We start from the raw sequence: 21,366 nt of genomic DNA, 5'->3' as shown, positions 1-21,366 counted from the left end.
GTGGGGAGGAAAAAGACAAGAGAAACTTTTTCTCATATATATATATATATATATATATATATATATATATATAAATAAATAAATAAAATCTCTTTGGATTATATATCAGAATTTAAAATGAAATAAAGAATATGTGAGATGGGGCGTCATGCGGCGTAGTGGTCTAGAGGCTACAGTCCTCGCTGCAGTTAGCCCCGGTTCGAGTCCGACATCGGACGGCCTTTGCTGCATGTCATTCCCCCTCTCTCTGCCTCCCCATTTCCTGTCTCTCTCTACTGTGCTATCGAATAAAGGCATAAAAAAGCCCCCAAAAAATACTTTAAAAAAATAAAATAAAATAAAGAATATGTGAGATCTACATAAGTAACGATGTTTCAGTAAAGTTTAGCCTCAGGCTAAACCATAAGCAATACAACACTTCATACAGGTACAGAATATTTTTGCCCAATTTCTCAGCAGAAAAAACTGTAGTTAAAGACAGTACCACTACCATTAATAGCTCTGTGAGTAGCCCTGAGCTAAATTCAATGGTGTTACAGATCACAGAGCCTTTAATTAACATCTTTGCAGGTGATATCTGACAATGTGTCAAAGTTCAACCATGAGCTTTAAGTCAAAAGCAACATAATATCTGTCATGTCCAGCGTTATCTTATCAACTACTGACAATAATGTCTTTTGAAATAGGTATGTTGCTTGGAGAATGTGTAATACTGAATGTAAGCTAACTATATTTCCCCAATCACTATGCAAACACAGACAGGGATATCTCTCTCTCGCTCACCTTGTTGAGTTCTCTGGACATCTTCTCAGGGAGAAACTGCTCTAAGAAGTGCCTGTATTTAAGAGCATCAATGGCGACGATCTCTGTACATCGTCTCTGCCAGTCATCCCTGGAAACGAGAGAGAAGCAATAAGAGGGGTGGGACTGATAAAGGTCCCCCAACTTTTTCTGACTGAATTAAAGTCTTTTGGTTTAAAATATCAAAACAAGATACCTCGGAGTTTCATCCTTGTAGCTCTCCTTCCATTTGTAACTCTCAGCATAACCAGAATATTTACTGTACTGTTCAGTGCCTGCAGAACGAGAAAGAAAGTCAAGAAAAAAACATGACATTACACAGTATTCAGCAGTCAGAGCACACAGTAGGCCTAAATCTGTTTCAGCGCCTTGTTTCTTAAATCAAATTTAGTGCTTTCTATGCTCCCCATGCGAGTACACAGTATCAGCTTGTATTGGATTGTCATAAATAAAGGCCATTGATTTAATAAGTAATCCGCTTTGGGGTTTGAAATGAAAAGCTTTCAGCCATAATAAGAAGAAATGGTTAGAAGAGAAAAAGCTAACCTTGGCCACATTTGCAAAATGCTTGCATCATTCAATAAGTGACACCTCTGTTACCAAGACAGTGGCGTTTTTATAAATTCCACTGGTATGTGCACAGAGTCAGAGTTGGAAAGGTTTCATCATTCATTATTACAAATACAGCTGCATTCAATTCTAAAAATGATGCCTATTAAAGGCTCCATACATGCATTAGGTAAGAGGTGGATACACAGCACTTCAATGAAGAGCAGGAGTTAAACATGCAATTAACATAGCCTCTGAGGTTCTACTGTGTGTACTGGAGTTAGTTGTGCAACTAGCAGAGTGGGGGAGATTTGTAGTTAAGTTCACATTAGCCAGAAAAGCATAGGGGTATTTTAAAATGTCTTTCTGTAGAGTACTTATAAGAAAGTAAGAGCAGTACTTTATTGATTTGATTCCAAGCATGTACAGTCAACCAATACTGCAACTGCAAAACAAACTTGAATTCTAAGCAGGAATGACAATGATTTTTTTTTTAAATTCCTTTCTATGTCAAAGCAAGACTCAAGCTAATGGCCTGTATATGATGGCATGACATAAACCAAAGATGGCAGAACAACTGGGGAAAAGAATGATGCTTCTACGTAAAGCCTTGGCAAAGAGAACAAGAAGACCATTTTTTATAAAACATCTTGCGCCATTGGAAGTCCAGCCAGTTCTTTCTACAACAGTAGCGACTCCTAACGTCAAACAACAGGATACCCCTATCAGTTTTTCCCATCAACAGATCTCTGTCCTCCTCCTCCTTCACCTTGATCCTATTTGTTCTGGCAACCGCACGACAGCTTCCTGGCATACAGGTCTCCATCACTAGATTACATCGCGGACCTCTACCTTCCGATCTGGAAAACGCCTATGCACAAAACTGGAAGCCCCATGTGAAGACACCTCTAAACAGAAGGAAATATGATTAACTAGACTGACAAGAAAAACAAAGACAGTGACGGAGACAGATAAAAAGAATCTTGAAACAGAGGCTAGACTTAAAGAGGAAACACTGCATGCGTGCAAGGAATATTCTGAAGGTTTTAATGAATCTATGCCGTAACTAGCCCATTCCATTAGTGGAGCAATGACCTTAGTTGGGCTATAAATTCCTTTCTGTCCAAAATGTAATAAAGTTAAGTGGAGAGGAGGAGGAGGGAAAGAGGGAGGGAGGGAGGGAGTCAGAATTATGGGAGTCAGGGAGGGGGACAGTGACTAACCACTGAAGGTGACTTGCAAGAGATGGGATTTTCACAGAAGACACCATGGCGCCATAGAAAGCAGACAACGCCTAGCTTACTGAGAGGAAAGTACTAAACAAGACAGGAGTCAATTTTTACGTTGATTGTGTTTGCTTGGTGGTATTACCAGTATGGGTGTGGGGCTCTAACTGCACGTTTGTGTGTCCTTTTACCACTCTGCTCTTCACAACCAGCCTACAAGCAACAAGCAATGGAATGTTTTTGATGCAGATTGTGCCAAGAGTACCCATCAGACCACACAAACCCCTTGTGTCTTCAAGTTCAAAGGAGACTGCACAGACAGAATCTATCTAAGTGCAGACGTTTGAGAACACCATTTATATTTGAGTTTCTGTTTGTATACAGCTAAATTATGTCTTCATGTCAAAATGATGGATTTATCAAACAGGATGATGTTGATTCATCACAGGCAAATCTAAAGGCGTATTTTATGTCACAGTGAAATACCAACACCAAAACAGGACGAGTGGATGTTAAATATTTGTTTTGCTCTGCTAACTAGATAAAGTGGCATCAAAATAAATACGATGTGGGTACAAGTCAGTTGAGTCATTCATCAAATAAGGCCATTTCAAAATGTGGGAAGGGGGCAATGCATTACGATGACACACCAAAATAATGAAGGTAAATTTTAATCAATATTATGTACATGCCTCAATGATCTTAATCTCTGTATGTTTTTTATTATGACCAGCGGTGAACGAGGTTCAGCTGAGAGGCAGGAAAATGTTCAGAGGAGGAGGAGGTGGGGGGCGAGTGAGAGGGCAGAACACTTAGACAGGTTGACCGAAGCAGAGTGAGTTGGAGGTTGAAAAATAGAGCAATTCTGCTGGGGAGAAATGAAGGATAACTGGGAAGTCCCAAGTGAATCAATGCAATGGATTTACCTTCGAACCAAATGGAAAGACGGGGGGGAAAAAATGAATGGAGCCCAATAAACACACAGGGCTCAATGAACAACAGAAAATAACTCAAGAGACGAAAAAAGACCAGTTTGCTCTCTGTTACATAGATGTGTGTGGTTTCTATAGAAGGAAAAGGAAAGTACAAAATACCAAGCAACATCAAGGAATAAAGGTGGCATGAAGTGGCACTGCATACAAAGTATTCTCAGTGTGGCAGCCCCATATATATATATACATACACAGTACATATACCATATATAACCATAAATACAGTGTATGCAAAATAGGGGACAACATGACTAGAGCTAGATACCCTCTCTGTCGGTCTTATATGACCAAAATACATCGGTTTTCTCTAACTACTCATCCACAAGATGCTAATCATCAAAGAGATATAGCAGGGCAGCAACTGTACACTGTTTGCTCTACAGTGGCTCCATTCCCTGCACCTTGTGGACAAATAAGCACCTTGTCAAACAGAGTCTCAAATGGGTGAAAAACTATAAATAACCTGTCCTAATATCTACTTCCTCTATGAGGACTTTACAGTGTGTGTGAATGCACGTGTGGGAGACACAAAGAGGCGTGTTATGGGAAATTCAGAGCCAAGAACAGAAACAAACCGACAAATGATCATCCATCCATCCATTTCCTACTGTTCACGTATGTTCTAGATGCAGTGGTGGAAGGATGAACAAGGCAGCGCAGATTCTGTCTGCCTAATCACGTCCTCCAGCACCTCCAGGGGGATGGGAATATATATCAACTGGCCTTTAGGCTCACTCACACCCCTTGACCAACCCAAAGGGTACAGGTGCAGTTTGCTGTATTTACTGGGAGAATACCACGGCAATAATCTTTCCTGAGGAGGCTTGGCATTGTGATACAAAGATAATTGGAGGAAATCGTCTGGTCCTGCGAACCACACATTTTTGAAAAAAGGGAACCAACTTATAGAATAGAGCACAAGTATTTGGGCAGTTACACATTTTTGGTTCTTCAGGCTCTGTGCTTCAGCACATCCACTTTGAAATAAAACAATGGACACGACATTAAAGTGCAAGTCTCAGCTTTAATTTGAGTGGGTTTACATAAATTAATAAAGAACTGTGTGGGAGACATAGCCCTGTTAATTGCAGGGGTTAGACACGTGGCCACTAATTGTTTCTTAAGCACATGGTAGGCAGTCACTGACTCCAATGAATTGTTTTATATCACGTGTCTCACTCCAGTTACTTTTGAACCCCTAAAATTTGAGCCCTGTGTTAAAAGAGCTATATCTCCCATATAGTTCTTTCTATGTTGATGTAAACCAGCTGATACTTGGCACTTTATAGTACTTTCTATTATGTTATTTCAAATTGAATCTGCTGAGACACAGAGCCTGAACAACAAAAATGTGTAACTGTTCAAAACTTGTTATTGCTTTAGGTACTATTGAAACTGCTGTCTGTCTTGTAAAAGGATTTTTATTTAATTGAACTCTGAATCATTTTTAATTCTTGACTTACCTTGATATGTCCATATTGTTGTTTGCTTATTTATTTTATATAGGTTAATATATACATTTATTGTACTCTACTAAATTTTTCTATGTTTATGTTTTCTAATGTTTCTCTTCTGTGGATAACACATTTCTCTTCTACCACATCTTTCAGTCTCTAGATGACGACAGTAAGTGATGAAGGAACAAATTGTGTCAATTCAAAGAAGTACATTTGAGACACAGAGCATATATATAAAACTGAGTAAAACTCTGTTTATGGTACAGTAATTAATGCCACACAATCCTGACAGTGAGTACCTGTGATGATGAGGCATTCATTGTACTCCAAAGCTTCAGTGAAGAGACGAGAGACAATGAGTTCAGGGTTGATGAGGAACCTGATTTCTTCCTGGACCAGTCCATGTCCTGTTACTCCTCCACCTACAAACCTATTTGCAAAGTCCACCTAGTGAGATAAAAGAAAACCAATGGAAGAGTTAATCAAGATGGCACAGTTCCTGCAGTTATCCTTTCACCAGCTTTCATCCTCACTCTCAAACTTTCTTGAATTGTCAAAATGGAATGAGACACATTTGACAAACTGAATTTGTGCAAGCTATAATGTGACTGGCTAGACCACATATACACAACAAAACAAAACGATGTTAATATATTGCCCTTTGTCCTGTCTATTCAGTGCACTTGAGAAGAACTGTGATGTTTAGCTACTGTCACTCCAATTAGTTGAACAAATGAGTCTATTAGTGTCTTCTTATTATCTGTCACCCACTGTGGTCATTTAATACAGATAAATGTCGAAGGATCATAACACTGCTTCCTGCTTGGAAATAATCAGATCAGGAAATTGTAGAAAAACAACACACATGAAATCTAAAGAGATGGTTAAATGCCAATAAAATCTACAATTAATGGGGAGTTTGTATTAATGCAAAATCTGCTTGAATGTAACCTCCTCTATTTCTATATGCAAGAGAGAAAAGGGTCTACTGGCATTCCCTGCGAGGCTTCACTGTTCAGTGTTTAATCCACAGGGATAGAGGATACATCACAATTGTCTTTTTAAACAAGGAGTGGGTACTTTAATTATCCTCAGTATTTGTCATTCTTTAATCTGACATTGGGAAGGAAGCAATGACAACAAAGTCATGAACCTGTGGGGGGAACTTTGTCTCTAATGAGAGCCATACTCGGATAGATGTTGGTTTTAAGTCTTAAACTTTGGGACTTGTTTTCACCAAAGTTTGCCAAAGTTTTCACTTATACTGTGAAAAACGTGCCATGATAACGACAAGTACCATGACGATGCCATGTGTTTGACTGAAATGTTTTAACAACTATCAGATGGATTGCGACAAAATTGGGTACACACATTCATGCCCCCCACCAGGATAAACTGTAATCACGTTGGTGATCCATGGACTTTTCGTCTAACACCATCATCAAATCCAATTCTTTGGTTTATGACTAAATATCTAGAAAACGAAAAACATTCCCATCAGCCCAGTACAGCCTCACTGCTAGCATGGCTGCAGACTCTGTGCTCGCTGAATGTAACATTAATAAAATGGACTGAGATAGTGGTTGAAATATTTTAATGTGATACTGGAGCTTCATGCCACGTAAGCCCACTCCTTGTTTTTGTGGCGTGAATAAGAGGAGAGCCCATTCAATCACAATGCTGCTATTTAAACAGCCTGTCAGGGGTGAGGGTTCTGCTCACTGGCCCACAGCTACGTCAATCTGTGTGACAGTGAGTGTGTTTGTATGTGCATGCGTATGTTTTCTAACCAGTCCCTCAACTCCACACCTCCTTCACCGTTTCACCCTTAACCTCACCCCCCTTCACCCTTAAATCTCACCTCCTGACAGAATGACAGCCCACTCTGCCCTATCCAAACTCAACACACAGCCAGTGCCCAGCCTGGTGAGGTAGCTATCAATCCCCCTGCAGGAGTCCTGGCCCACTGGGTCACCGCTGTGAGATGGCTCACCCTTTTCATCTTTTTCTCCATACACCACATCCTCCCTCATCCCCCACCCTAGGGTCCTCTCCTGGCCCCTTGCCCCTCTTAGCTACTCATGTGTATACATCAGCTGTCAAGTAGGAAAAAAAAAAAAATGCACCAACCGCCCTGGAACACTGCGGGGAGTGAGGAGATGGGGTGAATCAATGCAGACAGATAGAGAACCAATAACCTTCAGATATGCGAAAAAAAATCATACAACTGATCGAGCTGAAGGTACTGGACAACTACTCAGACAAGTCTCTTTGCTTTTGAAAGCTAGAGGGAAGGCACAGTGATGGTCAGTTTGTCAGGTTTGACCACACCAACGAGTGCAAAACAGGCACGGTCCATCAAATCTGACACTCCAACCAACAATGTAGACACTGAGAAAGAAGGCTTTTACAGTGGGTTCATTTATGCCCGGTTAAGTAACCAATGTGTCTAATTGAAGAACTTTTGCATCTAATGCCAGGCTGGTATTAGATGCAAAAGTGTAAAATATTATTCCTACCTGCAGCATCCCGTATCCATCATCTTCAATTGTCCCCTCACAAGTGATATGTAGGCGTGTCAGCTGAGTCTGACAGCTTGGCAAAAGAAAGATCGAAAAACTTTCAGTTATTCATTCCAGCAAAGCAGTACTCCAGACAGGTATTCTACTGTGGGAAGATTCCCCTTGTACACAGTTTCTAAAACAGGATATTCAGCAAAGTGTGTAAAAAAAAAAAAAAAAATCAAGTGTCCTAAATGAATTGTTTTTTGAACGAGTGGGCATGAATGAACATAAAGGAACCAGGAAACTCTTTTCTGGTGGGTTTAGCAAAGCTTTGTGAAGTCGGATGTGGACTATTTGTGAAGCATGTGTGAACAGTTTATCATCCCAAAGAGTTTCACTGTGATTCAGAGTTTTATCAGGGCAATCTCTGCTGTGAAGACATCCCCAATGTCGACATAATGGTAAGCTTTTAACTGCTGTCATGATGGAATATAAAGTGCCACTTCAGCCTCAGGTCTTTCCACAACAATTCGTCTGTATTTGTCACTATTCAGTCACATAATCCCGCCTGCTAAAAAGCCGTCCCAAAGCACAATGTGGCCATTATTTTATCCTTCTAGCAAGGTCTCTCAGCAGCATCAAAGAAAGAAAAGACACTGTGTTGATGTTGTTAATGTTTGGTTCACTGAGAGAACACAAAATCAAGTCAGATTTGTTCAATGAAGTTGTACATTCGACATTTCCGTGTATTTTTGATACAATTTAACTAAATTTAGATTGTTAGCACATGAAAAGAATATTTAATGACCCTAAACATAGTGTCATTTAATATTTGGCAGCTTTTGGAGAAGAAATCAGCTTTAAAATGGATTACTGTGTGTGGGTTATTACAAAAATCCTAATTTATTCTATTTTAAATCCAGGTCATTAAATCATTAAATTCATAATGTAGTAGAATAGAGAATATAACCTTTCCCAGTTTGAAGGAGGGTTCAGTGTTTGTCTGGTGAACGTCACAAGTCCCTTGGGCTCTTGAAAAAAGATTTAAAAAAAAAACAGAATAAAAAAATTATAATCAACTGAAAAACATTTAAAGCATTAAAGAGAAACATTGCTGCAACATCATGTGGGACATTTTTCAATGCTTACTGTTCTGTGTAACTCTCCTGAAGTAACACAGCAGAGTTTTCAATTTCTCAATTTTTCTTGGCGAAGAACCTTCAAATAACCTGAAACAAAAAGCAAATGGAAATTTGAGTTCACAAATGAGGTTTTGTCTTTAGAGTCTCTGACAATAGAAAACTAATTTGACTGGAAATAAAGGTTTTCTGGTATCAAATAAAACTATGTGTTACATTTTAGCAGATGAGAGGTATTAATGTTTCACTCAGAGTCCTTATCTATAGCTCACTGCACAACCATGCTACAGCATGTCATGAGGGAGGTTCAGCTTTCAAACTGGGACGATGTCTCTCCCATCTACCTCCATCCTTCATACAATGGCATTGCCTGAGGCCCTGTTTCAGTTCTTCAGAGTTACCATAAAAACTAGAGTGGAGGGAGGGAGGAGAGAGAGAGAGAGAGAACGAGAGAGAGCCTTAGATGGACAGCTTAAATCGCCCCATACTGGTACTCTCCCTCCATTAAAAGCAACCTAAGCTGATGACTAATCACAGTTCAGCAATAATCTAGAGGATGAGGGTGAGATTTCCAGTCTAGCCAAAAATCATACATGCTGAAGACAGAGGAGCAAATAATTAAGAAAGATTTAGTTACAAAATATATTGTAGCAGTTTTCATTTTCAAGGATAGTCACATGTAACCTTGCCTACTATATAAAGTGCACCAGGAGACATGGTTTCTGACAGTTTCACTATTACCAGTTAGGCTATTTTCTTCTAAATGAGAAAGGCCATCGCCCGGTCACTCCGTGCACAAACAAAAAAAGAGGATTTATTTCTTAGTAATGAGCTTTTATTGCTGACTAAATTGATAAGCAGGTTTCCTATGTCATTTTCTTCTCAAACAGAGAGAGAACACAAGCTAAAGAGACAAGTCTCCTGCCTCCTTTCCTCCCCCTCGAATCTATCTATCACTTAACAGAGGACAAATCTTGACAGTTCTGCCAAAACAGCAATCAGCAGATTGCTTGCTGCTCTGCTCGTCCAAGACAGAGCGCTACTGTGGCCGATAAGCAAAGTGACGGACACTCTTGCAATTAGGGGGGGGGGGGGGGGGGGGGGCAGTAACGATCCAGGGCCCATTTTAGACTGCACTGGTTGTCTTGTCTTGTCTCATCCTCTCAGAAACACCATGACTTTTTTTTCTTCCTCTTGCTCCTTCCTGTATTTTGCTGCAGGCAGACATGCTGATAGTTAAGGCTGGCCCAAGTGCCTTCTACCAAGTGCTGGCATGAGTCTGAAACAGCCAGCCCTGCAACTGGAATCGATGCTTACATTATTACAGAGGCGTCTTCCCTTAGCCTGCTACTGGGGTCTGATGTGGAGGCAGATATCGTGCACACAGATGACTGATTGTGAGAGTACGATTATGGTTCAGATAAAATGAGGGAGTTATAGGAGGGAATATGGACCAAATCACAGATAATCAATATGACTGTCACAGGGATTCATAAAATAATACTGCTCAACCCCCAAGGAAGAGCAGATGGCTAATTAGACTCTGAATAGGACCGCAGTTAGGGCCCATGCAGATTGCAGGGAATAGCAAAGTTATACACTGCTAAACCTAGCCTTCTTGTTGTGCAAAGAGTACTATCATAATAAGGTACTACCAAACCGACATCTCCAGTATGCCAGGCAACAACACCGGAAGTTATTACACATATCACTAATGAGAAGTACAGGACTTATGCCTAGTGTATACACAGGTGCCTACAGTCCAGAAGTACAGTAATAGACCTGGTACCAAAATCTCATAACTCCAACCCCACTTCACCCATAAACAACATCTCAACTTTCTATCCTTCATCAGCTATGGCAAAAATACAGGAAGATGTTAGTGTCCAAAAAAAATTCCCACCAGATTCGACATTCTGCTGAAAGTTGTCTTATCAAGTGTCTCGAGTAGAACTAACAAAACAAGACAAATGACAACAATAAGGTCTTTTTCCAGCAGAAAACAAGCTGAACCTCATTAACAAAAGACATAATCCAGCAAAACGTGAGAACAGAAAACGTCAGTGCAAATACTCTGTCACCTTCTGCTGCTGTCTGAACACATTGCACCAGCAGAGCAGAGGTTGTGTTCTTCAGATACAACAGTGTAACAGCCATCACTCTTTCTCAGGCATAGGCCACACCACATTCATGCATCACTTCCCTCCTTTTCAAGTATAGTGACACCTCAAGATTATGAGACCAGAGAGGGATAAGACAGGTGTGCGCTCTAAAACACTCAAAACTATTTGTTTCAATTAGCCCTCTGAGGCTTTCTTATCAGACCACTGGTTCTGAGTAGGTAGAACCAGAGAACACCAATTTAACACTCCTACTCTGAATGTCCCACCCACACACAAAACATAACAGAAACATGGAGCGCAAAGAGATTCTCTGCCCACAGTCCAATTCTCAAGCCTATAAGGTGACAGGGGCAGTTACAGCACACACTCTAATAGCACAACTATAAAAAAAAAAAAAAAAAAAACCCACATAAATATGATCTTTGACAAAAGACAAATGAGACACCACAAGCTGTCCCTCTTTCTGACAGCCAGATCCAAACCAATTGCATGCAGGTAAAAAAAAATAAACTTGAATGCCGTACTTGACTTACTGGACGCTCACTAAAGTAGTAGAGGCTAGAGTAAAAACCTAGAAATCATCTATTAGGGGTTTTCAAGGCAGTAGTGCCCCCTTATGGAAATCAGTTTACTTTCCTCTGAATGGTAGGGTCACTACAAACAGAGCCACTCCAGCAGATTGTAATAGACAACTGTGCTTAATCATGACAAAAATACACATCTTTGAATATGTATGATGCCCAATTACTGGAAAGCACACTACTGAAAAAATTGTGAGAAAATCTGATCCTGTTTTTATTCCAATAAAACCTGGTCAACAGGTACCACAGTCATTGAGGGATAGAAAAAAGTGTAATGACGCCAGTGAGTACAATCATGTTCCTGTCCGACAGCATAGTAAGCTTCTTCTTGAAGCGTATAGACCAATGAGGGTAACTCAGGATCGATATCTGAGTCTGCTGAGATCTATTCCTGCTTAAAGTAATGGCTTCCAAAAGGACTCAGCGAAGGACTCAAGGGGCAAATCTCATTTTGTAAATAAAATACTAACAATCACAGCTCACTCAATTACTCTCGTGGGCTACTGATCACGATTTTTGTGTCTCTCCAGTTTTCTGCAAGTGACTGTGTGCTTTTTACCTGTAGAAGTTGATCTCGGGGTAATTGCAGTACTCTGACTTGCGGGAGTTGCGGCGGGGGAATGTGCAGAAGAAGGCGTTGGCCAGAAGACAGGCTATTTGCTCCTGAGACAGAGTCAGTGAATGGTTCGCCCTGCACTTCAGCAGGGGAATTGGCTACAAAAACAGAGAAATCAGGAAAAAAAAAAAGAGACTGAGATCACAATCAAAACACTGAACAAAAGTGTGGAGTCAAAGCAAAGAGACAAAATCTGATGGACAGGGAATCAGAATGGAAAATGTAGAGACACAAGGACAGATGCTGAAGAAACACACAAGGTTACGTGGGTGCGATTCTATAGGTCTGTGGGCTAATGGGGGTAGATAATTAGTTTAGCAATCTAGCACGCAGTAGAGACGAGCAGAGTTCCATTAGGTAAATGGGTGGTAGTAATTAAGGTCCTGGTTTTCTTGTTCTCCCCTAGGTTCGTTCAGTCAGACACACGAGGCTCATCTATCTTCTCTGATTAGAGCTAAAGAGCCTCCCAAGGCTGCCCAGTTAGCAGATCAATACCAGCTCTAATAACACACACATAAACATTAGCCTTGATGCTTAATACTGCAAAAAACAAAGCGGAGAGTCAGAAAGCTTTATTATCCAACTTCTACAAATGATTATGAGGTGAAATCTGTGCCAGAAATCCGCTTCTTTAGTTAAAACTGAAGATTCTTTATCTTCCGCCTGTGGTTTCCGTCTCCAATAACAACTAAAGGGATTTTCCTGTTCTGCCCATAGAGGGAGCTGAATTAACTTTATTAAATCAAACTCTAGACTCTGAAATGGATAAGCGAATTACAAAAATACCAATCTTGAAATTCTTGCGTTGCTATAGTTGATGAGTGAGAACAAAAATGAAGATAAATGGGGATGACATTTAAAAGCTCTGACATGGATCAGTTCCATTTAATGTGAATAAAAGGGAGGGCCTCTGAGGTTCGATGAGGGTGATATCAAACCCGGGTTCCCAAAATTATACTGCTCAGAATATCAGGAGGAATGGCTGGTGTGAAAGTCCAAAGGAATAGACTGAATTTTAAATTTATAACTAGTTCCAGCTTAGTGGAGCACTGAATGCAAAAAGTAGGAGGATTTTTTTTCTCAAGTGCACAAGCATAACACATCGTCTGGATGACAGGACATGAGACAGACCTCTCCTCTTTCAGTCCTCTTTTCTAATGAAGTAGTTCTTGATGTGAACCAAAAAGAGGCATTCATTATCTACCAGTTGTAACTCATGAGCTGATCCTGTACAACATCTACCATATAACTCTTTGCCTCCCATCCCCGCTGACTGCAAACACTTACATCATTCTCCAGATGTACCATAGAACTTTTTAAAACCACTACCAACTATAATGCAACAGTCCACCTTTCAGTTTACTCACAAAACTCCGGCAAATCCCTTAAACACACACTGTGTACAGATTAAAAAATAGGAAATTGCACTTACCATCGTGCAGAGACAGGGAGCTCTGAGTGCCAGGTCGACCATGTCAGGTAAAATGACCTCAAACAGGTGTTGTGCCTCACAATGCTCAAGACACTGGAGAGGAGGGGGAAAAAAGAGACACACAAGCAGAACTATTGTTAAATGGGATATCTCTGTGGAGCTGACTGCCTAGTTAGGCAGGCAGTAACTCAGAGCCGGCAGTCAGAGTGACTGATGGGATCTGAAGAGACATACTGGTTTGTAAAACCATTAATTTTTCCAACCAAAATGTGAAGTAAAAGGTCAATTCCACAAAAATATTAAAGTAACAAACATGAAAAATGATTTTTTTATCAATGTTATCTTGTTAATTAATCGTTTACATCACAAAATCCATTTAACACATTTCATTTTTTTTTGTTTGTTTTTTACATTCAGTGGGTTCAGTGATAGCTAATTTTGTAGATAGAGTTATGTAAATACTATAAAGTTACTAATACCACCATTTTTGAACAATCATATATTTTAACAGTCCTGTTTCAACTGGAAATAAAAAGAAAAGAGAAAGCTCAAAACACAATTTCTTCTTCACCTTTAATTGCTTTATAATTTCTTTCAGGTTTTATCATTGTCTTTTTAATACAACGAGACAGGAAGTACATGAGGAGCAAGTGAGTCTGAGGTCATAACCCAGTGCCAGTCACCAATATCTAAGGACAGCTCTCTCATATCCAACAAGAAAAGTCAGTGTCAGTGAAGGCAACAGAGGTTTATTGTTGTTATAGGGAGAACTCCCACTCCCTAGATATCAATAATCCCAACACTTAAGCAGTGAAAGAGGAAACAGAAATGCTGCAGAGCTCCTCACTACACAGAACCTGTTTCAGAGGAAACTACCATCAATCTAAGAGCAAGCCCGCCACGACCAAGGCATCCATACTTCAGCCTATAGCTTACCTCAGCATCCATCTGCAATTCCCTCTAAAATAAACACCCAGTTATTCCATCATAGACCCAGATTTACAACGCAATCACTTATGAGTGTATTGGCTTCGAATGTCACTGTCATCAATCACTTGCCTTATTCTATCAAGGTAAGCAGGGGGAGCTCGCGTTGATTAAATGGACCTTCTGGAGTAAATGCAAACGAGCAATTGTGGAGAGAGTGGCAGGGTTCGCTTGATTTTCAACAGGAAGTCTTTGGTGGGTGATTTGGCCAGGGGCATTTATATGGCTGCAGAGCAGGTCTGACTAAATGCTGTCAGAAGTAATGAGCTGGCAGACATCATAAAGCGCTCCTGTGGGACTAATAGATGGTGGTTGGTGATGCAGCAGGATGAGGGTAGAAAGATGATCCGCCAGCCTTTGCACAGCCACAGCGGCCGGCCGCGGCAGTAACACACGGGTTGGGCTGCGCACACAAACTCTACCTTTCACATCAATACATATGACAGACAGCTCCAGCAGGACAGTCCAGATTAACTGCTGCATAGGCTAATGATCGATTACACTCTGATCCTCCATTCATTCTGGTCTTTACAAGTTATTTTCATTTCCTGGCAGCTCAAACTAAGATCATCTTCGTTGGAAGTTGTTTTTTATTTAGAGGTCTTCTGAGCAAATTGTCACATTTTACTACTTTTTAAAATCACCATGCAAGAGGGAGAGATAGAGGCAAAACAAGCGACAAAGCACCAAAGTGAAAGGGAGACACTATATTGTTGTCTCGCTGCTGAATGTTCATGTACTACTGGAACATCAGCTGTACTTACTCCTGGACTGTTTTCCTGCTAAGCCCTCAGACATTCATCGGGAAATGACACAGTGACAGTTTCATTTGGCAGGGGAAAAATACTAAGACAATTTACAGACAAGCCCTAATTTGGATAACCCTTTTTTTCCCCCATATGGCTATTACACGTTGAGCGGAGTGTCAATCACTGGCCCAGGGGCAATGTACCTCTTGACAATTACCCCAGTGCTGCACAAATGTTGCTCCAGATTTAATTAGGTGTTCTTGGCAAAGGAGTGCAACAGTTAGGATTCAAACACAAAAGAAACTGCAGCAGTGAAAGGCTGAAAACTCTGTCCATGTGATTCTTCACTACATTAGTCTGTGTGTCAAAGATATATTACATTGGATGATGCTTGTCTGCTGTGGAATGGCAGCTGTTAATCATTGCTGCTGGTGTGAGTGTTTGCGAATGCTCCCTCATACTGCATCCATCAACAGATAGGCATTAAAATGACAGAAAATAGTGGCAACCAGTAGGTATTCTGGATCTGTACGAAAGCATCTACTCCCATGTGCCACTGACTGCACATATTATATATAATAAACATAGAAAAAACGTAGTTGCTAGGTTCCATTAACAACTTTCAGGCATTCAAACCTTGAGTTGCCCTTACTCTGTGAGCATCACCCTCTCTTGCTAAACACATCAGCCAGAAAGACATGATGAAATAAGGGGGGATAATGTAGCTCAGGACGGTGAATGGACAGTTGGAGCTGCTGACGCAATAGATTCCTGGAAGGGCAACTTTCTTGTTGGCCTCGCTTAGCATCCTTACAGATTTAATGGGTCTTTTTTAATTAAACTGGATAAAGCTATAAAAAGGCTCAGGCGGATATTGATCTGCCGAGCTCTCTGCATTAGGCTACTCTGAGAAATTATTTCAGAGAGGAGGGGAAAAAAAAGATCATTTTGGAATGGACTGAATTTAGCTGAGTAATCTTAGATGAGAAGGGATGGACATCAGGTTCAAATATCAATCTGACTGGGCTGTAATAAGTATGAAATGCTCTCACTTAATTGTAAAAAGTCTATTAGGATAATGATCTCGTTTCTAACGGCTCTAACCAAGATATCAACTTACTAAGAAAGAATTTGACAATAAACCATATACTTTACTAAATGTATATAACCTAATTACACTTTAAGCTGAATTCGATTTGTTATCTATTCAAAGACTTCTTTTTCTTTTTTTGTCCACTTTTGGTGTTAACAGAGTCAGAATCTGGAGACTAAATTCCAAGGAAATACACTGTCAGTGTCTACTCATACTTTAGCTACAACATTTCAGGAGGGAATTTATGGTGAAGAAATTACTATTTAGACATCCTACATGTATAAAACTGGTTTAATTTATGAAACAGTTTTACTGATTTTACATTTATTGCATTTATTACAGCCTCTTACTGTCTGAGGAGAAGATAAGGAGTGTTAAAAGAAAGGAAAAAGGAGGCAGAAAGAAAGACAATCCCCAGGTTCACCTGCAGCAGCTGCTGCCGTCATGCTCTGTGCTCATCTGTCCTAACTGTATGATGCATATTTGCTCCTGTGAGACTCCCAGGTAATGGGAGGGGACGACGCACGCTGATGGGCTTGCAGCCAAACAGACGAGAGCAGACTCCCCTCACTATAACTAACTTCATTCTCCTTTAAGGTACATTTTAAACAAGTTAAACAAACACTGCCAGCCTCTACAAGGGAAAGCTGACTTTCAGAACTGTTACGCACACAACTGGCTGGATTTCACTGATGATGCGTTTATTTATGATTTGTTTATGTTTATGCTATGCATGTTTATTTGTGTTTTCTTAAGGTTATACAGCAAATTCAAAAATCATAATAAAAATAAAATTATTGTGTTTCTTTAAATGAGGTTTCCCACCCAAAGAATTGGATTCAAATTGTATGCTCCATGTTCAGCAAAGACAAATGCCAAAGTGTGTTCAGTGTGCTTTAGGGAAATCATTTTGATTTTCCTGCTTTATCTTGTATACAAGTCCAAGTTTAAGTTTTGGACAGCTTACCTCTGTGCAAAGAAGATTCAGGGCAGTGAAGTCCCATTTCTTAGCATGGGTTGTGTTGTATCTCAATATTGCATCCTGAAGAGGAGAATTACGAGTTATTCATAGAAAACTAATTTTAAATGCATAAAAAACGGTATGGCTGCAAATTAATGGCATTTTTAATGCACAAAAATGAATGAGAGTTAAAGTCTTCTTTCAATGCATAACATAACCAGCTGTAATTGATGCAAATTCTGCCACCATGTGGCTGTTTGTGGAATTAGTCTTGTGCGATTGAAACTGCTGTTAGAGTCTAATTGGAATAATGTATGAGCAGTAAATCTCCAGAATCATAGACATGCTGGCCAAATAAGCCAACTACTGGTTGAAAGGCACATTCCAATTTAATTACAATGGCTAAAGACAAGTTAAGCTCTGTGTTGCTATAATTTATAGGTAATGTACAATTTTATTGTTTGCTAACATAGAGAAGAGGGAGAAGAAGAGAATTAGCAGTTTGACAAGGTATTGGGGACTGAAAACTTTAAGACTCTGCATGGAAGTTATTTTCACATGTAAAACACCTCTTAGGTTTATCTAAGTGTGGACATAGAGTATGTTGAGCAAAGACGTCTCACCCTCACATCCAGAGAACTTTTGAACCCTCCCCGCAAGGCAGTGCGGATTAGGTCCCACCGACTTTGGACACCACCTCCATCCTACATGACACAACATTTAATATATTGCTTTTACTACAACGTTCCTACAATAATTAACCTTGTTATATCACATCAGCACAGTCTGATGAAAGGTCATGATGCAGCTACAACTAGTTTACCTCAGTCTCCATAGGAAACAGGTTCTTCTCAGAGCAGGGCATCTTCACTGACATATCATCCCACGCATCTTTGAACTTGGTGGGGTATGGGACAGGGACGTCTCCCTCTCTGAGGAGATCTGTCTGTAACAGGGAAAAGAAATGGGAGGGGAAACTAAATGCCTTTACAGATTACTCTTGTTTGCTTTAGCAGTAGTGGTTGACTGAACTATTGAACCATTTTCTCTTTGCTTATTAAAATGATGTCTGCTGCAATTTAACAACCTTGACTCTTGTTTTACTACAAGTGATATGTTCCTTTGCTGGATGACTAAACAAATTAAAGTTGTCCTGTTTGTAGAAGGTATGATTTTCTTAAAATAGTAATTAAGAATCTCATCATCATTTTTGTGATGCAGGGGGTGATGGGCACAGTCTAGCTTGGGTGTCAGTGGCTGTTGATGGTTAGAGAAAGTAATAGCTACACACCAGCACTGACAGTGTTCCTGTGGGACTAGTAGTGGAGGACAGAGTCTGATTGGAGCTTTACTGACAAGAGGCCCTGAGGGGATCATGGAGGATGACTTCACCCTGCCCAGAACTACATCCCTCTTCTTCATTCCCCAGTGTCTTTATTTACACAACAACTTCTTTACACTCCCTCTGCCACTTTTCCCTATCTTACTTTCTCTTATTAAAAACACCAAGAGTGGTCCTGTCACACAATGCCCAGTCGAACCAGAATTTACAGTCTTTTTATACTGCAGTATTCACCACACACATACCACAAACACCCACAAATAAACAGTCCCTGTTGACTCACCCTGACTGCGACAGTGTGGTTAGGCACTACTTTCAGGTGTAACAGAGGGGGGGCACACTGGGGCATTCTGTTCAGCTCATCTATGGGTGTCCCCAGCCATCCTTTGTCTGTGTTATGCAATGCAAATGAAATACTGTGCAGAAAAAAAGGACAGAACATGTCAGTCTACCACACTGTCACTGATGGACACTGTGCGCATAGTGGAGTTAGAAAACAACAGGAAGAATGATTCAGTTATCGAAAAAGACAAAAAGTGGTAAAGAGAAGTGAAAACCTTCACAATTACCTTTCAAAAATTGCACCTGTCTGGCTTCTAAGTAAGTCCTGGCTCATATTAGATGAGCCACTGCACTCTGCTACCTCAGCATCCTCAGTCCCCATGGCAACCAGATGGGCTCTTTCTTTGGCCGAACTTCCAGAGTCAGAGTCGTTGACAAACTGCTGAGATTCCACTACCTGAGCCTTTGCAAAGCCAGAGTCGTCTGCACAAGCACTGCCACCATGATCCTTGTCTGCAGAATTGTTGATGAGCATGGTTTTACAGATGGGACTGTCAGGACTCAGCATCTCCACATCACTGGGTGTACTTCCACCCTTCATGGGACTAATACTAAGACAGAGGGTGAGTTTGGGATTTTGAGAGTGTGCACCAACACAGGTTGTTTTAACAGGGTGGGGACCAGGTGAACTGGGCCTCTTAGATTTCTGTCCATTAGAGCAGTGTGTCTGAGCTGTGTTACTTCTGCTGCCAGCAAGGCCAGATTCATCCAGTCCACCTGCAGACCCACAGTCCATTGAATTCTGAGATGCTATGTCATCTTGTGTGTTCTCTGTTGGTACAGAGTCTTTTGCAGTGTCATATTTTTGTGGTCCACAAAAGAGTTCATCTTTTCCATCTGGTAATTTTGTTTGTGGAACATCATTCTTTACACCATCTGGCTTGACTTCAGCAGTCACACTGCAGCAGAACAGAAAGAGAACAAAGATCATTATAATGTCCTTTTCCCAGAGTGCACTTTGTACCCTTTCTGGTAAACAAGTTTATCTAATATAGATGATTTTTACTTGTTAAAAAAAAAAAAAAAAAAAAAAAAAAAAAAGCTTGAGCACACACTGGCTTACCTTCTTTGAGAATCCATCGTGTCATCCATCTTTAACAGGTCAGACAAGATGAACCAACGATAGCTGCTTGAGAAAGAAAATCACTCAGACATTGAAAAGCTCCGACATTTTAGATCATTTTGTACATGCTCACTAAGTTGTGCTATCGCTACACATTGTCCTCTTTCTGGAGTCTCTGGACGTCACATAGAGCCAAATATCAAGTTTTGTTTATGTCTGGTCTTCGGTGAGCCTGCACTCAGAGTTTTGGTAAGGACGGCCCGTGAAACTTGAACCTGTGTTTTCGGACTTTGTTTGGAACACTTGTTCGGCTCATGACGCTGGCCAGTGGGCATCTCGCCGGGGCGAACCGCAGTCAAGGGCTCTCGGGCAGACTGGTTTCAGCTTTCATTTCAGCCTCTTGCCTTCGATTTCAGATTCATATTGCTCAAACAAACACACGCTTGGCAGTCAGCACATTCAGTTTTCACAAACCTACAATGAGCTAGCTAAACAACCAGCCTTAGAGGTTACTTCTGATAATACCTCACGGTATGAAATTATAACTCGGCTAATAGTGACGAAATCATTTATACGAGGGATTTGTTTAGCTTACATCCTTGATGCGAACACGTCTTGCAGGTCAAAGAACAAGTCATCTTGAGCTAACTTAGCTTTGATTGGCTAATAATCAAAACGTTAGCTATTAGCTTTCATTATTGTAGATAGCACAAACGTAATTCAACCTGATCAAGCTAGCAGTGCTATTTCCATTAAAACAAAGAGATACAACTTACAAGCATGCCCCTCTTTGTGTAACACTTCTGAGTTAGATGCATTACATAATTATATATTTATTTTTATATGCAAGTATTCCCTTCCAGACCACATATCACTCCAAATGTTATCGTCCAGTTATTGGTTCACTTTCACTTCGTTGTTGCAGCTGCTTCGCCTTGACGGCAAGGAAATTGTGACCAATCAAAACGTTTTCCTTGGAATAAGAGGCGGGATCGTGAATTGGTATCCTAGCAACTGGGTTACAAAGCAGTTTACTGTCGCAAAGCTTAAAGAGGCTTGAACAGCAGATACTGAATAGTGTAAAACAGTTAAAGCTGCAAGGAAGCAACAGTGTATCATTCAGGTGTCTGAAATATATTTAAAACTTCACATTCACAAGCCCCTTGCTTCTTAAATGTTCATATTTGCGAGTTTTCCCTGTTTTCTGTGACAGTAAACTCAACAACTCAAAACTCAAATGGTTGGGAATCCAGCCATGACAAGACACTATTGTTCGTGTTCTATTTTTCTTCTTTTATATAGTAATAGCTTATTTGTCACTCAGTTGTGTTTTAAGTATACAGTAGGTCTAGCTAATCACAATTTTGACAAGGCACCTTAAATGTTCATACAGTTAAAATGGCCAGAAG

At 40.4% G+C, this 21,366-nt stretch overlaps 1 protein-coding gene across 1 annotated transcript in view; it reads right to left on the bottom strand.

The window, feature by feature from the left end:
• parga (poly (ADP-ribose) glycohydrolase a) overlaps positions 1 to 21,091 on the bottom strand; it is a 24,412-nt gene extending 3,321 nt beyond the window's left edge. Inside the window, exons 1-15 of the mRNA XM_087173841.1 lie at positions 20,734 to 21,091; positions 19,958 to 20,020; positions 19,122 to 19,793; positions 18,836 to 18,968; positions 18,034 to 18,156; positions 17,834 to 17,914; positions 17,217 to 17,291; positions 13,421 to 13,513; positions 11,932 to 12,086; positions 8,679 to 8,758; positions 8,500 to 8,560; positions 7,545 to 7,620; positions 5,325 to 5,472; positions 998 to 1,076; positions 757 to 892 (exon numbers count right to left, since the gene is read on the bottom strand). Coding sequence (XP_087029967.1) covers positions 757 to 892; positions 998 to 1,076; positions 5,325 to 5,472; positions 7,545 to 7,620; positions 8,500 to 8,560; positions 8,679 to 8,758; positions 11,932 to 12,086; positions 13,421 to 13,513; positions 17,217 to 17,291; positions 17,834 to 17,914; positions 18,034 to 18,156; positions 18,836 to 18,968; positions 19,122 to 19,793; positions 19,958 to 19,986 — 1,941 coding nt within the window. The 5' untranslated portion in view covers positions 19,987 to 20,020; positions 20,734 to 21,091. The remainder of the gene's footprint in view (positions 1 to 756; positions 893 to 997; positions 1,077 to 5,324; positions 5,473 to 7,544; positions 7,621 to 8,499; positions 8,561 to 8,678; positions 8,759 to 11,931; positions 12,087 to 13,420; positions 13,514 to 17,216; positions 17,292 to 17,833; positions 17,915 to 18,033; positions 18,157 to 18,835; positions 18,969 to 19,121; positions 19,794 to 19,957; positions 20,021 to 20,733) is intronic.
• Positions 21,092 to 21,366: the final 275 nt, after the last annotated feature.

The sequence above is a fragment of the Seriola lalandi genome, unplaced genomic scaffold, assembly GCF_002814215.2.
Source record: "Seriola lalandi dorsalis isolate HSWRI2012SDOR001 ecotype SW California unplaced genomic scaffold, Sedor1 jcf7180002054285, whole genome shotgun sequence".
NCBI classification, from domain to species: domain Eukaryota; kingdom Metazoa; phylum Chordata; class Actinopteri; order Carangiformes; family Carangidae; genus Seriola; species Seriola lalandi.
This window is presented reverse-complemented; position numbering and strand designations above follow the sequence as displayed.